Source organism: Simochromis diagramma, unplaced genomic scaffold (genome assembly GCF_900408965.1).
Source record: "Simochromis diagramma unplaced genomic scaffold, fSimDia1.1 OVJJ01000602.1, whole genome shotgun sequence".
Classification (NCBI taxonomy): Eukaryota; Metazoa; Chordata; class Actinopteri; order Cichliformes; family Cichlidae; genus Simochromis; species Simochromis diagramma.
In genome coordinates, this window is record NW_024387040.1 from 14,601,187 (window position 1) to 14,620,644 (window position 19,458).

General features: G+C 41.6%; 1 protein-coding gene across 4 annotated transcripts in view; it reads left to right on the forward strand.

Moving 5' to 3' along the window:
• LOC120741260 (cadherin-20-like) overlaps window positions 1-19,458 on the forward strand; it is a 95,906-nt gene that overhangs the window by 64,670 nt on the left and 11,778 nt on the right. For 2 of the 4 annotated variants that reach the window (XM_040044037.1, XM_040044040.1), the window contains exons 3-8: window positions 3,798-4,101; window positions 9,043-9,337; window positions 9,640-9,759; window positions 14,989-15,156; window positions 16,593-16,780; window positions 17,181-17,434. In XM_040044037.1, coding sequence (XP_039899971.1) covers window positions 3,883-4,101; window positions 9,043-9,337; window positions 9,640-9,759; window positions 14,989-15,156; window positions 16,593-16,780; window positions 17,181-17,434 — 1,244 coding nt within the window. In that variant the 5' untranslated portion in view covers window positions 3,798-3,882. Of the gene's footprint in view, window positions 1-1,600; window positions 1,737-3,797; window positions 4,102-9,042; window positions 9,338-9,639; window positions 9,760-14,988; window positions 15,157-16,592; window positions 16,781-17,180; window positions 17,435-19,458 lie in introns of all 4 variants that reach the window. The other 2 variants (XM_040044038.1, XM_040044039.1) reach the window with 2 other exon arrangements.

Sequence of the window (19,458 nt, forward strand, 5' to 3'; positions counted from 1 at the left end):
CCACTATCCCTTCTCTGGACATAACCAAACCATCTCAGCCTTGCCTCTCTAACTCTGCCTTCAAACAGCTCAACCTAAGCTGTCCCTCTGAAAAGTGTGTTGATTCAAACCGGATTGAAACAGCATTGATGGAAGCTAGCAGTTCAATGGTCAGGCCTCAGAAGCATTCCTTCACAGTAAGTCTGTGATTAGACTAGTTTTCGATTACAGCTAGTGCAGTTCCTCCATATCTCTTCTTACCTCTCAGATTTATCTGGTACAAATTTACATGCACTGTATTTCAGGTGTTTTCTGCCTGTTGACACTGAAACCTTTGCACAAGTACCCAAAATGACCCTAAAAGTGTCTCCAAAAGCCTCTCGTAACTAACTTTCGGGACTTCTTAACTTTATGATGGCTCAGTCGGGTTTAACACCCACTCCTATGAGCACAAGTTCCACCAGTTAGTTCACCTGGATGGAGGTGCTTTCTGAGTGTATTCAAGCAGCAGTGACTCAGTATGAACAGGTGGAGGTACAGATTCTGTCCGTCAGTCGTACCGCAGCAGTTTGTTTTCCTCCATTGGAAGAAATCACTCACCTCACTCCCTCACGCAGGAACAGTTTGATATAGTCTGTTGTTGTCAGATCGCAGCTAATGGAGCAGCAGGTGGACTCGGAGTACGATGATACGACAATATGGTCTATCATTTTCTCACGCCAGCTGCTCCTTCTGACAATCACTGTCACTCATTTTCTTCCTCCAACCCTTCCTTCCAATGCTTTCTTTCATTTTAAGACAAACACTGGACAAATTGGATGTTTCTGTAGCTTCTTTTCTATTTTGATTTGTTATTTTTCTTTTGAATACAAAGGCAGATTTTTCCACTTGGAGGAATGCTTCAGCCCGGTGGGAAAATACCTCTTTGCCTTAAGTCTTGCAAAGCTTTTTCATATGATTGCTCTGCCGCCCTCCGCCTAGCTCCTCATCCCCTCAACCCTTCATCTTCCCATCCCCTTCTATCCGCTGTTCACACCAGCTGCCGTTTTGCTTAAACAGGCGAAATGCCATAAGATTAACAGAACAGAGATGTGAAGAATGTTTTGCCAGCACAATTACGTAGCATGTCACCTCATTAGGCACGACAAAATGGAGCAAAATGCCCGGGTGCAAGCTGCGACCTTTGAGGGGAGGAGCCGAAAGGGGAGGAAGGTCTGGGAGCTAATTTGACTTCATAATGGCAACCAGTCGGCTTGAATAGGCAGAAAAGAGAGGAGCAGCGAGGTCAAGTGTCAGTCGTCCTGCCAAGCGGCCCTCGCGGGGATTGTCTTAACACACACACACACACACACAGCTCAGCCTCCCGCTGACAATGCAGCCACGCCTCCCACCCTTCCCTGCCTTTTGTGCCTCTTCAACAATGATTAACTGAGTTTGGCGATTCAGGGACTCCACGGCAGCACAATGCACTCTCTCTTACAAAACATAATGGAGTCAACCAATGAGTCAAACAGTCTCTCTTTCTTCCGTTGCTGCAAACTTTCTGCTAACATCCTCCTTTCTTCTTGCTTTTCTTTTCCTTTTATCCCCTCCCCTCCTCGCTCCCTTTTTCTACTTTCAGACCTTAAATCTGCCTATTTTCCCCTGAGCTCATTAATGCAGGAAGATGCGGGCAGATGCAGCCGTCCTCCTAATACATAAAACCAGGATGCAGATGGGAAGAGGCAGCGTAGGTGCCATGCGCTGCATGTGAAAAGGTATTGATTAACTCAGATCAATACCTTAAAAAGCATCTCCTGCAAAAATTCACAGACGTGACCTCGCTGATCTTAAGGATTCCCGTGATGCTCGTATCAAAAAGAGCAACATGGAGGAAGATGGTATTTAGAGGCATGAAATCCTGCAACCAGGCAGCACCATAGGGGCATTCAAAACCTGCGATATGGAAGGAAGAAGAAAAAAAAAAGCGTACACAGCACACTTGTAATGAACGGTGTGCAGCGCTGAAGGGAGCTTGTTGAACACGGTGTGAGTAGAGCTGAGCAGGGGTGTTAACAGAAACACTACAATCTCAGAACATCACACCCCCGGGTCTTTTACAGGAGGTGTGAAGGAGCTCACCTCTCCTCATGACAGGAAGAGGAGGAAGGAAGAGAAAGAGTGTGCTTACACTTGCTGATGTTTTGTGTCCCGAGCTGGAGGGAAAGAAGCTGGAGCTGGTGCTTCATTATTTCTGTTATCTCCTCCAGGCTCCAAAACTTTACATTGCTTTAACATTTTTAGTGGAAGTTTGGGCAATGTAATATGAAATGTGCAGGCTTTTGTATGACTATATAATATGAGATAAAAGATGAAATGCCTGCATATAAAAGATGGAATTAGCCACCATTAGCAACAAATTAGCTTTTTAGGTGACTCCATCTTGGGTTTTTGTAGCCAAAAATAACCTTGTTTGTAAGAGAGGGTGGAGTGCTACAGCTACTGTATCACACAAACACAGATACCTGCTAATTGCTGCTAAGAAACAAAAATAAAGAAGTACGATTGATGGACAGATAAATGGATTAACCGTGCAGTTCTTGAGTCCTTTTCCTTAGTTAGATGCTGTGTAGCTAAGAGTGCTAATCAGTATTAATTGAAGCACAGATTAAGTTAACCGATAGAAAGCAGTATTCTTTGTTCAATAATTACAATAACAATGAAGTGGAAAATGAAGCCAGCGACAGAAACTGCAGTTCTAGTGTTTGCCCAACTGCAAAGTAAACTAAACTTCTGAATAGCATGAGTAGGGTGAAACTTTTTCTCACTCATCCATCTGCATGAGTGTAGCTGCTGTTACTGACAGGAATCCTGGCATCTGCTTGGGCTCATCCATTAATATTGTACTGGACCTCTCCACTGTGTGTTTGTGCTGTTGGTGCCTTTTCGACCATTTTATGTGACTAATATTGCGGCTTGCTGTGTCGTGCAGACCATCCAAGAGGTCTGTGCATTAACTGAAATGAATGAAATTCTAGTGTTTTATTTTATTAGTCCTTTCTCACAAGTTTATGGAGGTTGCTTTGTGGAGGAAGCTGATAAATTAGACTGACTAATTTTTGCTGCCAGCCTCAAGTGGCCATAAGAGGAACTACAGTTTTAGTGAGTTCATCTTGTTGTCATGACTATTAAAGCTGGTTGGCTGTTGGCCTAGCTTGGTACTGGTTGCCTTACTATTAAAATTTAAAAATGCACCTGCCAGTGCTTCTGATGCTCGCTACTTTATATAATACATTCAAATAGAAATGACAAACAGTGGTTTGGAAGTTACATTAGTCTGTTCAGTTCCTGAATTTTGTACACCTACGGACTGATTTGATGTACTTAAATGACCCATAAAAACCACAAAAGGTCATCTTCATTCTAAGGCAATCCTCACTAGAGATGTTATAGTTACACATACCTGTGACATCAACAGTCTTTTTGTTTTCATTTTATAACTTTTAAAGAGAAAAAATACAGCACAACTTTTTTTGGTTTACCTAAAAGCAACAAAAAAAAAATCTGAAGAACATGTACCCATTCTCCTCATTTCTTTCCAACTCCACATCGCCAGTACAAGAGGAACCCTCTCATTCAGCCGTTATAAGGCTCACACAGATACACAGCTCATTATAACTCTACAAAAGCTCAGTGGTAGAGAAATAATCTGGAGTCAGTGGAAATGTCCTTGTTGTATCCCGTGGCACTGTTGGAGACCTGTGGATGACACATATTAACAGAAATGAATGTGACCAGAATCTGAGACTCATCTGTGCTCTTCCTTTTTTCTCTTCCAGCAGCCACAAAGACGGGACCCAGGAAATAGCTCCACTTGTCAGGAAAAAGGGAAAAGTCTTTTCAAATACTACTCCGTGTTTCACGATGGGAGACCGAGTGCATCTTCCAGCAGTTGCGTGGACCTTGCTCCCCGTGGCTCTTGGCATTTTGACCCTTCTGCCTCATAGCCTTCTGGGTACGCCGGCAGAGGAGGAACATGTAGGGAGCTCAGCACTGCTGCAACGGGCAAAGCGAAGCTGGGTGTGGAATCAGTTCTTTGTCCTGGAGGAGTATACTGGACTGGAACCACTTTATATTGGAAAGGTCAGTCTTCACTATAAGTTGCACTTTATGGACATGAACATGCACGTACATGTGGAGGTATAAGATGCAAAGAGTGCGGGCTTCTAGCCTTGCAGAGAGCATGGTTTCTAAGTAACCTTTGAACTGATAGGTGCTGCAAAGTGAATTTAACTCAAACTCCTTCAAACAGAGCAAACTAAAAGATCTATAGGGGAGCTCTACTGCTGGAGGTCATCGGCAGCTTGGCTAGAGCTGAGCACATGAATACAAAAAGAGAAGATCATGGGTGGGCAAAGGCAAGCTTCAATAAACACAAGAAGAAGAAAAAAGAAAAAGAAATTCCAAATTTAATCCCTGGATGCACTGAGTTCTTCTGAGAGACAGCCTCTCTTCTGTCCACTTTGAACCAGAGCCAGACAGCAGTGATTGAGTTAATTGACTCGAACCGAAGCTTCAGTCGGTCTCCGTTTCTCAGAAGTGGACGGCACATCTGCAGCACCGCTGACATGCTCTCACAAGAGCAGAGGAGAGGTGCTCACAATGGAGCACTTTGATTGCTCGCTTGCTAAAGTGAATTGAGCATTTGATCAATAGTTGTAATTCTAGTCATCATCGGCAGAGAGAAGCATCATTTCTGCAAGCTCAAACTTTAAAAAAAAATGCCATTATATCACTAAAAAAGATTTCTCTGGAAAGAGAGAAAGCAAAAAAATAATTTAGTGTCAAGTGCCTGCACAAATCTGAGTCGATTTAGGAGCCATTTCACTGAGTATTACTCTCACAGTATAGAAATTGGCTGCAGGAGCACATGTTTTCTTTTAGTTTCAACAAATACAGAAATAATAATGTATCTAAATTTAAACAAAATGTTCATGCCTGCTATTTTTTCTTACTGTGAAGCCAAATTTTAACCAATTTACGAGCAACAGATAAGTATTATCAGTGCAGCTAACACCACAGACACTATGAAAGATGGATGTGAAGCCAGCACTTGTTGAAGTCTTTCTTTTTTCTGAACTCAACCACCAGGTTTGGGTCATTCTGAGTAAAATATTAACTCAATTGTGGAAGTTTAGGTCTTTCTGAGAACGCTGATTGGCTAATGACTTGTGATTGATGAATCACTCACTTATCACAGCTGGTTTCAAAACACCAAGAAAATGCTTATCAAGAGGCAAAGGGTCATCTCCATCTTTTATACCATCGATGGTTAAATGACAACCAAAGTAACAAATTAATCTCCTCCTGTTGCACGCTAACTTTAAGATTTTATTATAACTGAATGGGCAGCCATGCTAAGTCGCTAACACAAAGCTGTTAAGATGCTTTAAATGATAAGCCAGTTTGACTTTGAACAATAAATACAGTTTTTTGACACCTTGTTTTCTTTAGGATGATCCTACATTTTCAGTTTCCTGCACAACACACCTGTATATGCAGGACTAGCTGAACTGGGACAAAAATGATCTGTTTTTTTTTGATTAAAGTAATGATGATTTATTGATCCACGAAGTCCAAATATTTGAATTTCTCTCCAAGATAACCTTTCTAAGGTGAAGTATATTACTCCTTAATTGAACCTGTTTGTTTTTTCTTGTAAATTCTTGCAAAAAAATGTTCACACACTTTTTTTCCCTGTAAATTTACAAGGTTTTTCCCAGTTTTCCCTTCCAGTTTTAATACATAAATTTGAGCTTGTTTCCTGTATATTTGCTACTTTTCCCCCTAAATTTCTTTACTTTAATCTTGAAAATTTGAGTAAATGTTTTTCCACCCCATACCCAACACTAGTTTAGACTGCTGTAATGCCCAACAGGTACATAACACCACATAATGCCTGACTTTGACTGATTTTTTTGAATAGTTATACACAGAAAAGTAATAGTGGTCCCACTTAAAATCCTTCTCAAACTGTTTAAATTTACATACTTCCGTGCATGAACCTGTTTATTACCTGTAATAAAAAGAAAACCACATTTTTATACTTTTAGCTATTCCTGAATAGCTAAAAGGATAAAGCCCCGATTTCAGAACTACCACTCCCTCAATATCCCTCATCAGCTTTTAAAGCACTGCAGTATTAACTGCTCATCCTCAGAAATCACCCTTTGGGAGTGATGCAAACCTGCTTTAATTAGTCTTCTGGAATAATTTCACTACCACCGCTTGGGAATACTGAGGAAAATGTCAGATTCCTAAAAGCCATGTGCTTATGCAGACAGAGAGATCTGCAGGAAAAATATTACTTCCACTTAAATATGGCGTGAAAAATTTCCATACCGTGTTTCTCCTCATCTCTAATTTTTTCACACTGAATGGATAAAGTGATTCTAACAGGCCGAGCTACAACCCAAAGGGCCACTCAAGTCCGGGGCAAAGCAGAAGATGTATTGCAGCCTCCGTCCTTAGTTTGCTTCCCCTCAGTTCTCCCTACCTCTGCTGAGGAACTTTGTATTCAGAGCCGCTGGGTTGTTGGAGGTTTGGGGGTTTGGGCTAAAGCTGAGAAGGAGCAGGTAATTGATAGCCCGAGTGTCAAACTTGCTACATTTCAAAGGCTTTGAAGGAAAGGAGGCACTGGAGCCGGAGAAGGTGGATAAGCAGAGGAAAGCTGAGACTGTGATATATCACTACCAGACACAGGGCTAGAAGTCCACAATGAGGTGCTGATTAGAAAATCTATTCTGGGCTGAGCTGGGCTTTGCAGGAGAGCGTGCAGGTGGGCATGTTGTCGGCAGTGATAGGAAAAGCTGTATTGTCTGCTTCTCGGCAATGAAAGATATTATAAAAACTACTGGTGCATTATCACTGGCATAACAAGTAGCAAAACTTTTAGCCGTTCAACCACCTCGGCTCGGCCCCAGATGAGAAAAACAGCCAAAGGAAGTGTGTCTTGAAAGGAGTGTTTGCAGATTTAGTGCTGTGTTGTGGCCTGGCTGCACACCTGTTGATTATATATGAGACAGACCGGGGGGGCATTTAATTTCACTCCGCTAGTGTGATGGCAGCAAGCACTCATCATACGCAGAGGCCCTTTAAGTACAAAGTAAAGTCTGATTGCAGATCAACAGGATGACATTTGCTCTTAGAGGCTACAAAAGGCTTCTGATTGCACTGCAGGGTCTCGGGCAACAGGCTGTAAGCTGTGATTACATGTCTACTTCCAGCAACAATATTAAGAACAACACATAAGCACACACCATCCCTGGAGGTCAAGAATTTTACAATTTTGGGGGACTCAAATCAGTTTGACAGTAATGCATTAATTTATCATAAGGACATTTCATATTTTTCCAGATTGTTTAGACTACAAAGTAAAAACCATTAACAATGAGCCCTGGTGAGGTCAAAATTAGTTAATTGCTAATCACATTACATCAAATTACATCAGGAAAAGCTTAGATCCAGGTGCCAAAATCATCACATACCCACTGATCTGAAGTGGGCCAGAACTGGGAACTCTATTGGTACATATCCTACATATCGCAGAAAACATTCAGTGAAAAGAAGTTTAACTACAAATTGTAGTGCAGCGCAAACCCACCAGCACAGCTCGACATGCTTGTCGACACAACAAATTACAGGACAATGTTAATTTGCAAAAAAGTGCTGAATTTATATATCTATTTGTTTATTTGTTTTCTTTTTTGTTTTTCTTTTACTGTGACTTTACTGTAAAAAAACAAACAAACAAACAACAAAAACTGGAAATTTTCTGTTATTTAATGTAATACGAACAATAATAAGCAATTTAACTACAACCAAAGTACTTTGATGCAGTACGACGAGCAACGTGAGGTCTTTGCCAGTGAGACATTCTGGCCCCACCCGGGTCTTAGGTTTGACACCCCTGGCTGAAACCGTGGAGTAACCTCTGGGGCTGAAAAAAGATGAAAAAAAACCCCCCCTGATAAAGCGACATCACTTGAAATATGTTCTTCTGATTTTATTTTACCTACTTTTGATTCAGAGCGTATCTTATATTCCATTACTGACGAGAGAAGAGGGAGTAAAACGGAGCAGGTGGTCAAATGAAAGCTGTTAATGAAGAATCATCTTCAACAAGCAAATCATCAGAAGATCAAAATGAATCCCTGACAAAGGCAAAGATACTTTAATTCATCTTGTTCTCTTGAATCAAAGGTTTGAGTGCGCTGCAGCAGATTTTAGATAACAAATTACTTACCCAAATTTGGCAATATCCATGAAGCATCACCTTAACCATTGTCAACAATGCCAGCGTATGCATTGATTTTTTTTTTACCTACTCAACCTACTTGCTATTCAAACCGTCTCTTTGTTAGGGCCAGTCAATAAGACTAAAGCTGTTTACAGGGGGAGGGGCTTAAATGGCTTGTTTCAGACAGAGAATCCGAAGCCCCTGACAGAGCCCTTCTAATAAAAGCCCAAAATAAAAATATGGAGCTGGAAAGGAGCACAACAAGTCCACTTTAAGAACGTTACCCTGTAGCTGTGTTGTGCACACTGAATCATGGCTACTCTTACACTCCTAACAGTCAGGTTGCAAAAATGTGAAATAGCAAATTTTCATCACATACTTTACTGTTCTTTGATAACTTGACTAATTCCCTAAATAGGGAGCCACGTTGTTCCAGGCATGTACTACAGCCTCTTTTCTTGTGTATCCTCATTTCTGGGTGTGTGTGTTTTTTCTGCAGCAACTATAACACATGTTTAGTTGGACTGAGATCATGAGGTTGACTTGGACGTTGCTTCATTTGTCCCAGTAAAGCTGTTTGTTTGTCATTTCTGTATGCTTAGGATCGCTGTGCTGTTGCATTTTTCTAAAATTGGAAGATACGACCTAATTATCATTCCCAAAACATGTCAATGCCCTAATACTTTTGGACTGCACCATTTGTCTGTTGTACTGTCAACTTATGACTGGTCTTTCATGCTGGTCATGAGAATTTCACTTTTAACTAACAACTCTGAACCTCACAGCTCCACTCAGACATGGACAAAGGTGATGGCTCCATTAAGTACATCCTCACGGGGGAAGGGGCGGGCACCACGTTCACCATCGATGACAGCACGGGGGACATCCACGCAATCCAGAGGCTGGACCGAGAGGTCAAGGCCCAGTACATACTCCGTGCACAGGCCCGCAACCGCCTCACGGACAGGCCCCTAGAGCCCGAGTCCGAGTTTATCGTCAAGATCCAGGACATCAACGACAACGAGCCGAGATTTCTAGATGGCCCATACCAGGCGACTGTGCCTGAGATGTCCAAAATAGGTAAGCAGAAGGAAAAGGAAAGGCGGGCGCATGGTAGGAGACAGAAACAAAAATGTTCTCTGTGCATGTTTGTCCATGTTTGCAGCCATGGCGAACAATAACAAAGTGCATAAAAGCCCTTCAGAGTTGACGCTGTTGCTTGTTCTTACAGCCTCGTTTCCATCTGCTTCATTCACAATTCATAAAGATACTTTGAAAGTAAATAAGCACAGTTAGTTTGTGTCTACAGATGGAGAAATCTCCACCTAAGAGGATGCTTCCTATTTATAACTGCATCATCTCCCGCTAACCTCTGCTTCCAGGAACATCTGTGATCCAGCTGACCGCTACAGATGCTGACGACCCCACATATGGCAACAGCGCACGTGTGGTCTACAGCATCCTGGAGGGCCAGCCTTATTTCTCTGTAGATGCCAAGACTGGTACGAAGCTGCAAAACCACTCATTGCATGCAGAAGCTGGAAATTTCAAGCTTCACCAGCTACTAACTATTTTATGAGCTCCATATGAATTTGTAATTACTCGGAATGATGTCAGATGACCCGATAAAGTCCACAAATTTCCTTAAGATTTATTAACAGGCACCTACCACCTCTTTTTTAACACTATATCACACTGATTTTGTCTGATTTTAGCAGTCCACACTTTATACCCCTGTGTATACCCAACCGACTTTGAATGTAGGAAGCTCAGCATGGTTCCTGTTGTTGCTATGAGACTACCGAACACTTGTCTGAAACGCGACGCAACTTGCCACGTCTCTAAATCCTGGCACCCGACAAAAAAAGAGCTCAAAGTGTGACTTTTCTGTTGAAAATGAGGACAGAATAAGACAGACGGCGCCTCATAGCATGGAGAGCAAACGCTTGGAGAAATATAAAATTAAATACTATGTATTTTGCAGTACTTTTAACCATCTTGCTGGTTTCTTCTCACCTGCTTTCTCTTTTTTATCTCTTTCCAAGCAGCAGTTGAGTCCCAGTTACCGGCTTATATTTTGAGTATTTTCTTCTGAGATCATGAATCCATCAATGGTGACAGAAAATATACAATTATTTATATTTTAAGTCATTTTATTAGTAAAGAAACCTGCTTTAACCCACATCCTGTTAGCCTAGCTTAGCATAAAGACTGGATCAAGAAACAAACAGCATACTTGGCTTTGTATTAAGTATTTCTAAGTATTTCTTGCAAATGCTTTTGAGCACACAGCTTGACCTTCTTCATTTCAATCAGTACCAGAAGTAATTAAAAATAATTATTAGTATACATTAGATAATAAAAGGGAGTGTTGCACCCTGTACTTAAAGCTAAATGATATAGGCTACTACATTTGACAAAAGTCAGGGCCCCAAACTTATGTGTGGCGTTCTCCCTTTGGTTGCAGCGAAGATTAAAAAAAAGAAGCAGTTTTTGGTTTACAGGGCAAAAACTGAGTCACTTCCCTGAGACTCTCACATTAAAATGTCTGGCTTTATAGCAGAAATAAATACGTTTACAGCTTGCTACAACCTGTCTGTATATTTAGGATAATTGTGCTGTTGCCTTGATTTAAAACTGCAACCTAACCACCTGGGTTTTTTCAGGCTTTAAGTTTTCTATTATTGCTGTGGCGACCTTGACTTGCAGCTGGAAGCCACAGCTTCACTTTCTCTAATTTGAGTCACTGAACTAGATTTTGTGTCTTTTTTTTAGTGATGTTAGTGCCTTTTACCAACTAATATTCCATTATGTTGCATCCAGTTAACTAATTAAATGTTGTCAAGTATGCAACTACACCATTTTAACACTCCTTGTGTCACACATACATTCATACAGTGTTTTTATCTAGACATAACATTGCACACATGAAGCACTGGGGTAACTAGCTGGTTCAGCATCTTACTCAATGGTGCTTCAGACCATTGATGGGAGGAGCCAAGTATCCAACCACCCAACCAGCCACAGCTGCCCCCCAAAAGACAGGAAGAATAATGCATGAATACTAACTGCAGATAAGAAACAGAGTACAGCAACATGGAGACTAACCAGGGACCTCAGGATGACAACAGACGATCCCAAAAAGGGAGACAGGAATATTTACACACTGAGGGTGTTTAAAAAAGTGGAGACATTTTTGGTAGTGCACTTCCACCTTTGTGTATTTATCATTTTTTCTGTTTCAACATGACAGTGCTTCAGTGCGTGAAGCCAGCGTACAGCATGGTGTGGAAAAAAACTGGACTTGTTCAGACAAAGCTCTGACTTTGACCATCTAACAGCTTTGGGATGAACTAAATTATCAACCCACAAGAGTGAGAGACCTCTCCCATACTCTTGGGTCTGAATTAGATCAAATTACTGCAGCCAGGTATCTTTTCAAAGAAGAAGAATAAAGATTATTGGTTGGCCAGCGTGTTTTACAAAATAACAGCATATAAAAATAAGGTAAACGTAACTTGTAAAAGAGGAAGATTTCTTTAAACCTGTAGCTTTCTAGGATGTGGTGGATTTACCAGGATTTACTACCATGTCCAAAAATCCATTAGTACCTCTGGCCAGTGTTTAACACAGCTGTCCCGTTTCTTTGTCAGCACAGAATCTGTTGCCAAACCGCTGAGGGTGCACTGCCCATCAACAGCCAGTCAGACTACTGCTACCGCTGCTGCTGTAGGTCGGCTCTGCAGCCATCAATCAGCCTCACTGCCTCGGCTATAGGCACAGCTTTTATTGGTGCTGCCACAATGTACAACTTAAACACAGACAGCCTTGGAGCTGCCCGCAACTTGAACTCCTTTTCTGATTCTGTAGCACAAAACGTTTACCTTGCATGAATTGTGCTGCAGATTTAAAACAAAAGCAATTTAAAAAAGCACGCAAATGCGATTCAGAGAAATTAGGCTGTAAGCCAATAGTGAGGTTGCAGGGTTGAGGTTGGTTACGTGCACTTTAACTGTGCAGCTATGCAAAAAAATACCTTATTTAATCCTCTAGAAGCAACAATTTCTTACTTTTCTTTGCTCTCATTTTCAGTTCGAACTAAAGTAAATGTGATTATTTCCACTTCTTGATTAGGACACTGAGTGATAACTTCATTAGGAACACCTGTGCATCTGTGTAATTATGTGCTCATCTGATCACGCAATCATGTGTTTGCAGAGCAAAACATTAAAGTCTGCAGATATAACCGAATGCTTACTTAATCTAAACATAAAACATCAGAATCAGGAGAAATGTGGTTTTTCTCCAACTGCTGATATTGTGAGATTTCCACCACAGCTGCTTCTGGAGTTCAGTTAGGTGAGAGGTCAGCTGGCAGACCGGTTGGAGCTGGCAGACAGTAGCATAGATAACCAATCTTCACGTCCGTGCTGAGAAAGAAAGCATTTGAGTCAGAGGTGGACAGGCTACAACAGCAAAGGACCACATTGAGTCTGACTGAGGCAGCAGAGGTCACAGACTCACTAAAACTGGACAAAAATGTATCTTGGTCTGATTAGTCTCCTTTTTGTCCTAAAGCTGCAGATAGCAGGCTCAAATCTATGGTCAGAGATGATGTTTTCAGTACCACAGTTGACCTTTTCTAGAAGCAAGTCACGTTAAGTCAGGTACTGCAAAATTATTTCGAAGTCCACTAAATATGAAGCCACAAAGTTTGATTCTTTTGACTCAAAATAGAATCTAAAAAGGACATTATTACATCTTCATGACCACCACCACATTGTTGTTGTTTTTTTTTTTCAAAGTCATGGTAGTCTTAGGTGCTTGAAGGCAACTCTTTTTTTTAGGTCCTTGAAAATGATATCATCGATCAGTCGCCTACAGATATATTTTGAGATCCCATCTGTTTCAACTCCCACTCACATCTAGATGCATCTGACCCTAATAACTCTCATGATAACAGCGTAAGTCAAACCTCAGGTCTACTTCCAAGGTGACAACTCCACCAGGGTTTAACTGGCTGAGAATCCCATCAGCTGTTAAAACCGAAGAAACCTCTTGGATGAGAAATTGGCAAATTGCATGAGTGCAACACCTATACCTGCTAATTAGTGCTAATTAACTAGATTTTCTCACTCAAACTGAAACAAAAGCTTCTTGGGCAGGCTGTTTTTAGTAGCAGCCCATATTATTTGTCAGGTAATTCAATTAGGCGGTTCAGAGGTCCAGTTCGTTGACTCCCATTAGCAGAGGTGAAGTCTACCAACTACCAAAGACAGAATAAACAGGAACATAGGAACATGATGCGTCTCACTGGTTGGTGAAGTCACGCTATAAATAAATCAAAATCAATTAGCAAGTGAACGAGTGAGCATCACCCATCACTTTCTGACCAATTTTTAATTTGGCTACATCGTATGTACTGTCTATGGCAAATACCTGTGCATTCATCTGCTGGTGCCAGACCCCTAACTCATCCAGGTTGATGATTCAAAACATAGTGCCCTTTGTAGAGAAACTATCCGTAAAGGCCAGAAACATGTTTTCATATCAGGCTATAAAGATGTTTTTGAAAGCTGCAGCTTTTTGCACATCTGTGCTAACTTGGTCAGTGTCTCTGCTTGTCCCACAAAAACTCTGGACAAATGCAACCTAAAGTCATGCTATGGCTACAACAGCAAAGCAAAAAGAATGCTTATCAACATTTCTACCACATTAACAAGTAGATATGTCTGCTGCTGCACAATTAAAATTGTCCCAAACCTCTGCTCTGTGCATGTCTCAGTGCAACAAGATGATTGGCTTTCATATTTCTCAGCTTGGGCGTTGATTGACTCTTTGTGGTCTGGGACATTTGCCCGTAGATTTTGATTCATTATTATCTGAATACCATGTCTCCCCTTAAACGTTCCTGGTCATTCGCATGGTTTACAATCTCCTAATGACTGCTCTCAGCATGATAATGCACCATGTCACAAAGCCAAAAAAGTAATTTGAACCTGGTTTCATTAACATGACAATGAGATTATTGGGCTTAAGTGGCATCCGCTGTAATGATGCACAGATTGCACATATGTCCGCAGGCACAGTGGTTAATCTGCATAAAAATTAGCATCCTGAAAAACAGAGGATGGTTTGTGAGATGCATCATTAATGAGGAAAATATTAATTATGATTTCTAAAAAAAACCTTTTTCATTTTTCATCAGGCATAAACTAGACTGCCATTCTGCCAACTTGCACAATTTATAATTTAAAAACAGTGTACAGTTGCCATAACATCATATCATACTAACATATTGGATATCCAAATGAGAAATAACAGTAATGTGTGTTCGGGTGGGAGACTCTAAATTAGAGAAACTAATTAGTTGTGGTGCGTGGTGCGAGGATGATTTATGCATGCATGTGTATTAGGATGACACTGGACTCCTCTCAAGCCCCCGAGGCACCAGCAGATCACCTTTTGGATGTAGCAGAATGCACATTTACTGGCGACTTTATTTGGTACACCTTGCTAGCGATGGGTTTGAACTCTTTTTGCCTTCATGACTTGCGTAATTCTTCATGCACAGATTCAACGAGATGCTGGAAAAATCCCTCATGAACAGACAGAGATCAATATAAAATCAGTTGATCATCAAGGTTTTACGTTCATTTCAGGACACCATCCTTTGGCTGTTTCACCTCAGTCTGTGTCAACTGACCTTTAATTTGCCTCTCTGTTTTTAGGCGTGGTCCGTGTGTCCCTGGCAGACATGGACCGCGAGACCAGAGAAAACTACACTGTGGTCATCCAGGCGAAGGACATGGGCGGGCAGCTGGGGGGGCTAGCCGGCACCACTACTGTCAACATCACGCTCAGCGACATCAACGACAACCCGCCCATGTTTGACCAAAGTAAGCAACCCTCTGCAGATGTTTTTCTTAGTTTTATTGATTTTCTACCTGAACCCATATCAGCCTCGAGGAGGAGCAACATGTACTTTGTCTCAGCAGCTATGAAACAGCAGCGTGTGATATACTGCAGGAAAACTTCGAAAAGAAAAAGAAAAAGCCTCTGAGTATATACAAACTGTGCAGCTTTGAGCTATGACTCCCTGAGGTAATGAGGGCTGAAACAAAGCATTACTTTAAATGTCAGAAGATATTCTTCCAGTGAGCTGATTTGTCCAACCAGCAGTCCACAAATTAGCTCTTAATTTTTATCAGACAAATGACTGAACTAAAAGGAAAAACAAACAACCATTTAACTTCTACTGCAGTAAACACTTTTTTTAATCTTCATAAGAAGTCCTCTTTTCAAAGTTAAGTTTTGGAGTCTCTGGAGAAAGCTCAGATGTCGTTCTTTAGGAAGACCTTATCATGCAGTTTTATATATTTATGGTTCAGCATAATACTGATACTGTTTTATTATTTTTGGTAAGAAGTAGGATTAAGTCTCGATTTTGAGCCAGTTGGTGTTTTTGCTTTCTGGAAGCTTGGCCTTAAAATGATGCTGACTTTACACTGAACTCTGTGTTGTGCATCGTAGTACAGCCTGAGCGTGCTGCAGCTGAGACAGGCCAGGAACCCAAACTCAGAGCCCTGAAATGGCCCTGAGATCACTGTTTAGTTTCAGGGTTGACACCTCACTCGTGGTGTGCTTTGTGTATTTTTAAAACTGCCCCCAATAAGAACTGTGCAAAACTATCCATCTCTACATCTATCCACTTCATTTCTCTGGAGAACCCAAGCCATTAGCCCCTCTGTCCACTTCTAGCCACCAATCCCCAGTCATTTACCCTCTGGCCTCCTCCCTCCCTCCCTCTTCTCCTTCTTCCCAGCCACCAGACGCCCCATGCTGTCTCTTTCAATATACCAATTTCTACTTCTCTCATTAGGTCAGGGGTTTGTCTAGCTGTCTGCGGTCATCTCGGCTTGGCCGACCGGTGGCTTCGCTCTTAGACAAAGAAAACACCCAGCGCCCACTTCCTCCTCCATCACCAGTCCCCAAACCAATTAACGCCATCACTCTGATGGAACTTTGATCGGTTGTGAAGAGCTTCAGGGATTCCCCTCCGACAAACACAATGTGCAAGCGTTTCGCTTTAAGGCTGCGGGGAGCTCCACAAATTGGGCAGCTGTCACCTCTTCTTTGAGGTTAAACGGTAGATGAAATTCAAGCCGACCCATGAGACAGTAGATAACCCAATTGTGAGGCGTTTATGGAGCCATTTATTTCATCCGGCTTGAGATGTGGTTTGGAGACAAGAGGAGCCGAAGAGGTTTGGCTCCCTCTAGAGGACTGAAAAGTGAACCCGTTTGATTACACTCGTGTTAATCTGTGTCTTCAGGGCTGTACCAGATGAGCATTCCTGAGTCGGCTCCTGTGGGGTCGGTGGTGGGACGCATCTGGGCGAAGGACAGGGACATTGGGGTCAATGCTGAGATGAAGTACAGCATCATCGATGGGGATGGAAGGGACACCTTTGACATCAGCACCGACCCTACAAACCTCTTTGGCATCATCACAGTGAAAAAGGTACAGACTAAAGATGATATTATGATATAGATATTAACTATCCAATTTCTTTTTCTTTTTATTAAAAAAGAAACAGTCCATTTTTTATCATTTACAAAAGGTTGAAAGCCTTCTTTGTCCTACACTCAAAAGTCCCTTCAGGAATCTATCAATTTAATTTCACCTTGAGTGAGGGAAAGATCACATTCTTTTTGCAGCATCTCTTCAGTAAATTCAGCACTGAAATAAATACTTAATATTTATTTTTTATTTTGAGCTGGACAGTTCCTAGCAGATAGGCCCAGCGTTTGCTGATTTTACCATGAAATACCAGCAGTTTAACCTTTTAATCTCAATCCACGTCTTAACCCCAGAGTTCATTTTTAAAAGTTTAAAATCTTTTTGTGTGTTACCCCATCAGCCGCTAAACTTTGAGATCAAGCCAAGCTACACTCTAAAGGTGGAGGGAGCCAACACCCACTTGGATCCGGCCTTTCGCCACCGCGGGCCATTCAAGGACGTCACCATCGTGCACGTGAGCATAGAGGACGTGGACGAGCCCCCGCTGTTCGACTCGCCGGCGTACTACGTCGAGCTGCCAGAGGACGCAGAGATCGGGACTATGGTGAAGACCGTGTCAGCGAGGGATCCGGATGCTGCCAACAACACTGTGAGGTGAGGATGACAAATAAACCACTCCAGATTTTGTGTGCTTCAGTAGTTTTGCAGTTTTACTGCAAACATGCTTACTGTGCAAGAGTTTAGTCTACATTTTAAGCATTTAAATAGGTCAATAAATACCCTTGATACGACAAAAAAAACCACTTCAAAGGCAAAGTTTTTATTTTTTGTGATAATGCTCCAGTTATGTGCTTCGTATGGTTTGATTTAGCAGAATTTCTGTGCAGATGTGTGGCAGTCTGCTGAAAGTCCTCTTAAAATCTGAAGCCTGTTACTGGCTTCAGATTTTATGCACCAACACTGTAATATATGTAGATACAAGATGCTTGATATAAGGTGTGGCCTTATCTGGATGTGATGCTAGCAGTCACTGTCTAAACATGGACTGCACAATCTGTATCTGAGGATTTTTTCTCCATTCTTGGATAAGTGTAGCCTTCAGTGGGTGCAAAGGTCACTGATTGAGCCTGATGAAGGCATCAACCCAACATGTTCAGAGACACAGGGACTAAATGGTGGCTAGAGAAGTCTGTATATGGCACAAGCTTAGGTTGGAATGCCTCATCTCGGTAGCTCAGATTCCACCAGAAACAATCAGATCAGGTATGGTGCTCTCATGGATATGCACGCCAACGTCCTGCATGCCAACAGCCCAGCCTTGATCAGCTTCTGAGACCACTGGCTTCAGAAGCAGTAAACTGAACCAATTCTGAGATGCATCAATGAGTTAATTTGTGTTCGGCAAACAAATTACCCATCCCACCATTGACTAAAACCAGTCAACTGGAACCAAGACAGACTCACAGAATGTGTTTGGGTTCTCTCAGAGATTAAACTTATGCACTGAGAGGTGAATTTAAAACAGAGGTTAAAAAAAAATTCCCACTCTTCACCTTTAAATATGGATATTTTTTAAGCAACTCTTCTATAAGCTTGGAAACTTAGAAACCAAAATGTATTTAAAATATGTCGGTAATTTTCATTGATTTCATCACAATTTTACCAGCGTTGTCAATTCAGTAATTTAATAATGTAAGTCTATCTGGAGCATCATATTTAGTTAAATCTGCATTTTCATTAGTTTAAAGTAAAATAAGAGTAAAGTAACCTGTTTACCAGCAGGGGGCAGCATCACAACACAACTCACAGCTGGCTGCAGCTGCAGGCTGATATGACTGAGCTCCCATTTATCCACATGTATGTTCAGAGCAGGACAGCTGACACGAGATAGAGGACTAATCTGTGTAACAACCAAAGACCACGCAGAAGTAGAGACGATGACGACGTATGTCATTTATTTCAGTCTGGTTTGTGCTCAGGTAGAACAGATGTTGCGTGGTGCGTTGATCGTCCAGACTGCACCTTTCATAAACTAATTAGACATAAAGCCTTTTAATTAGGCTATTAATCATCTGAAGGAATGAGCGGCTGCGGGGGTGACTGAGTGCTTCACACAAGCTGCACCTCGTCCCAGCTTTCCCTTTTTTCCACCTCGATCAGGGTGAAAAGTAAAGGAAGACGATGTAGATGACTCCTGTGTGTGTTTGCTGCTCACTTCATCCGTCTGCACGGACACTCAGCAGTTTAACCCGAGTGCTGTGTCAGGGTTTTCGTCCTCTTTCACTCATAGATATTGACTTCTATTGTTTCCCCCTTCACTGACAGGTAACACGTCATGCAACTCAACTGTATAACAGTACTGCAGAAGTCTTAAGTCATCCCCAATTTCTTCATATTTTGCTAGTGAGATGAGGAAATAGGTGATTTATTTAAACATGTCCAAATGTACATGGACATACATGTGCATACCTGCAACACATGCAAAACAAAACACAGAAAATATTTACAGAAACAGTTTTGAGGATCCTAATGAGCTTGAGAGTCGATTTCTGGTAGGAGCACCTTTATTTTTCAACACAGCCTGAACTCTCTTAGGAAAGCATCCTTATCATTTATTTAAGTAGTCTTTAGGAACAATTCTCCAACCTTCTTGAAGGAAAAGCTCATCTTTGGATGTT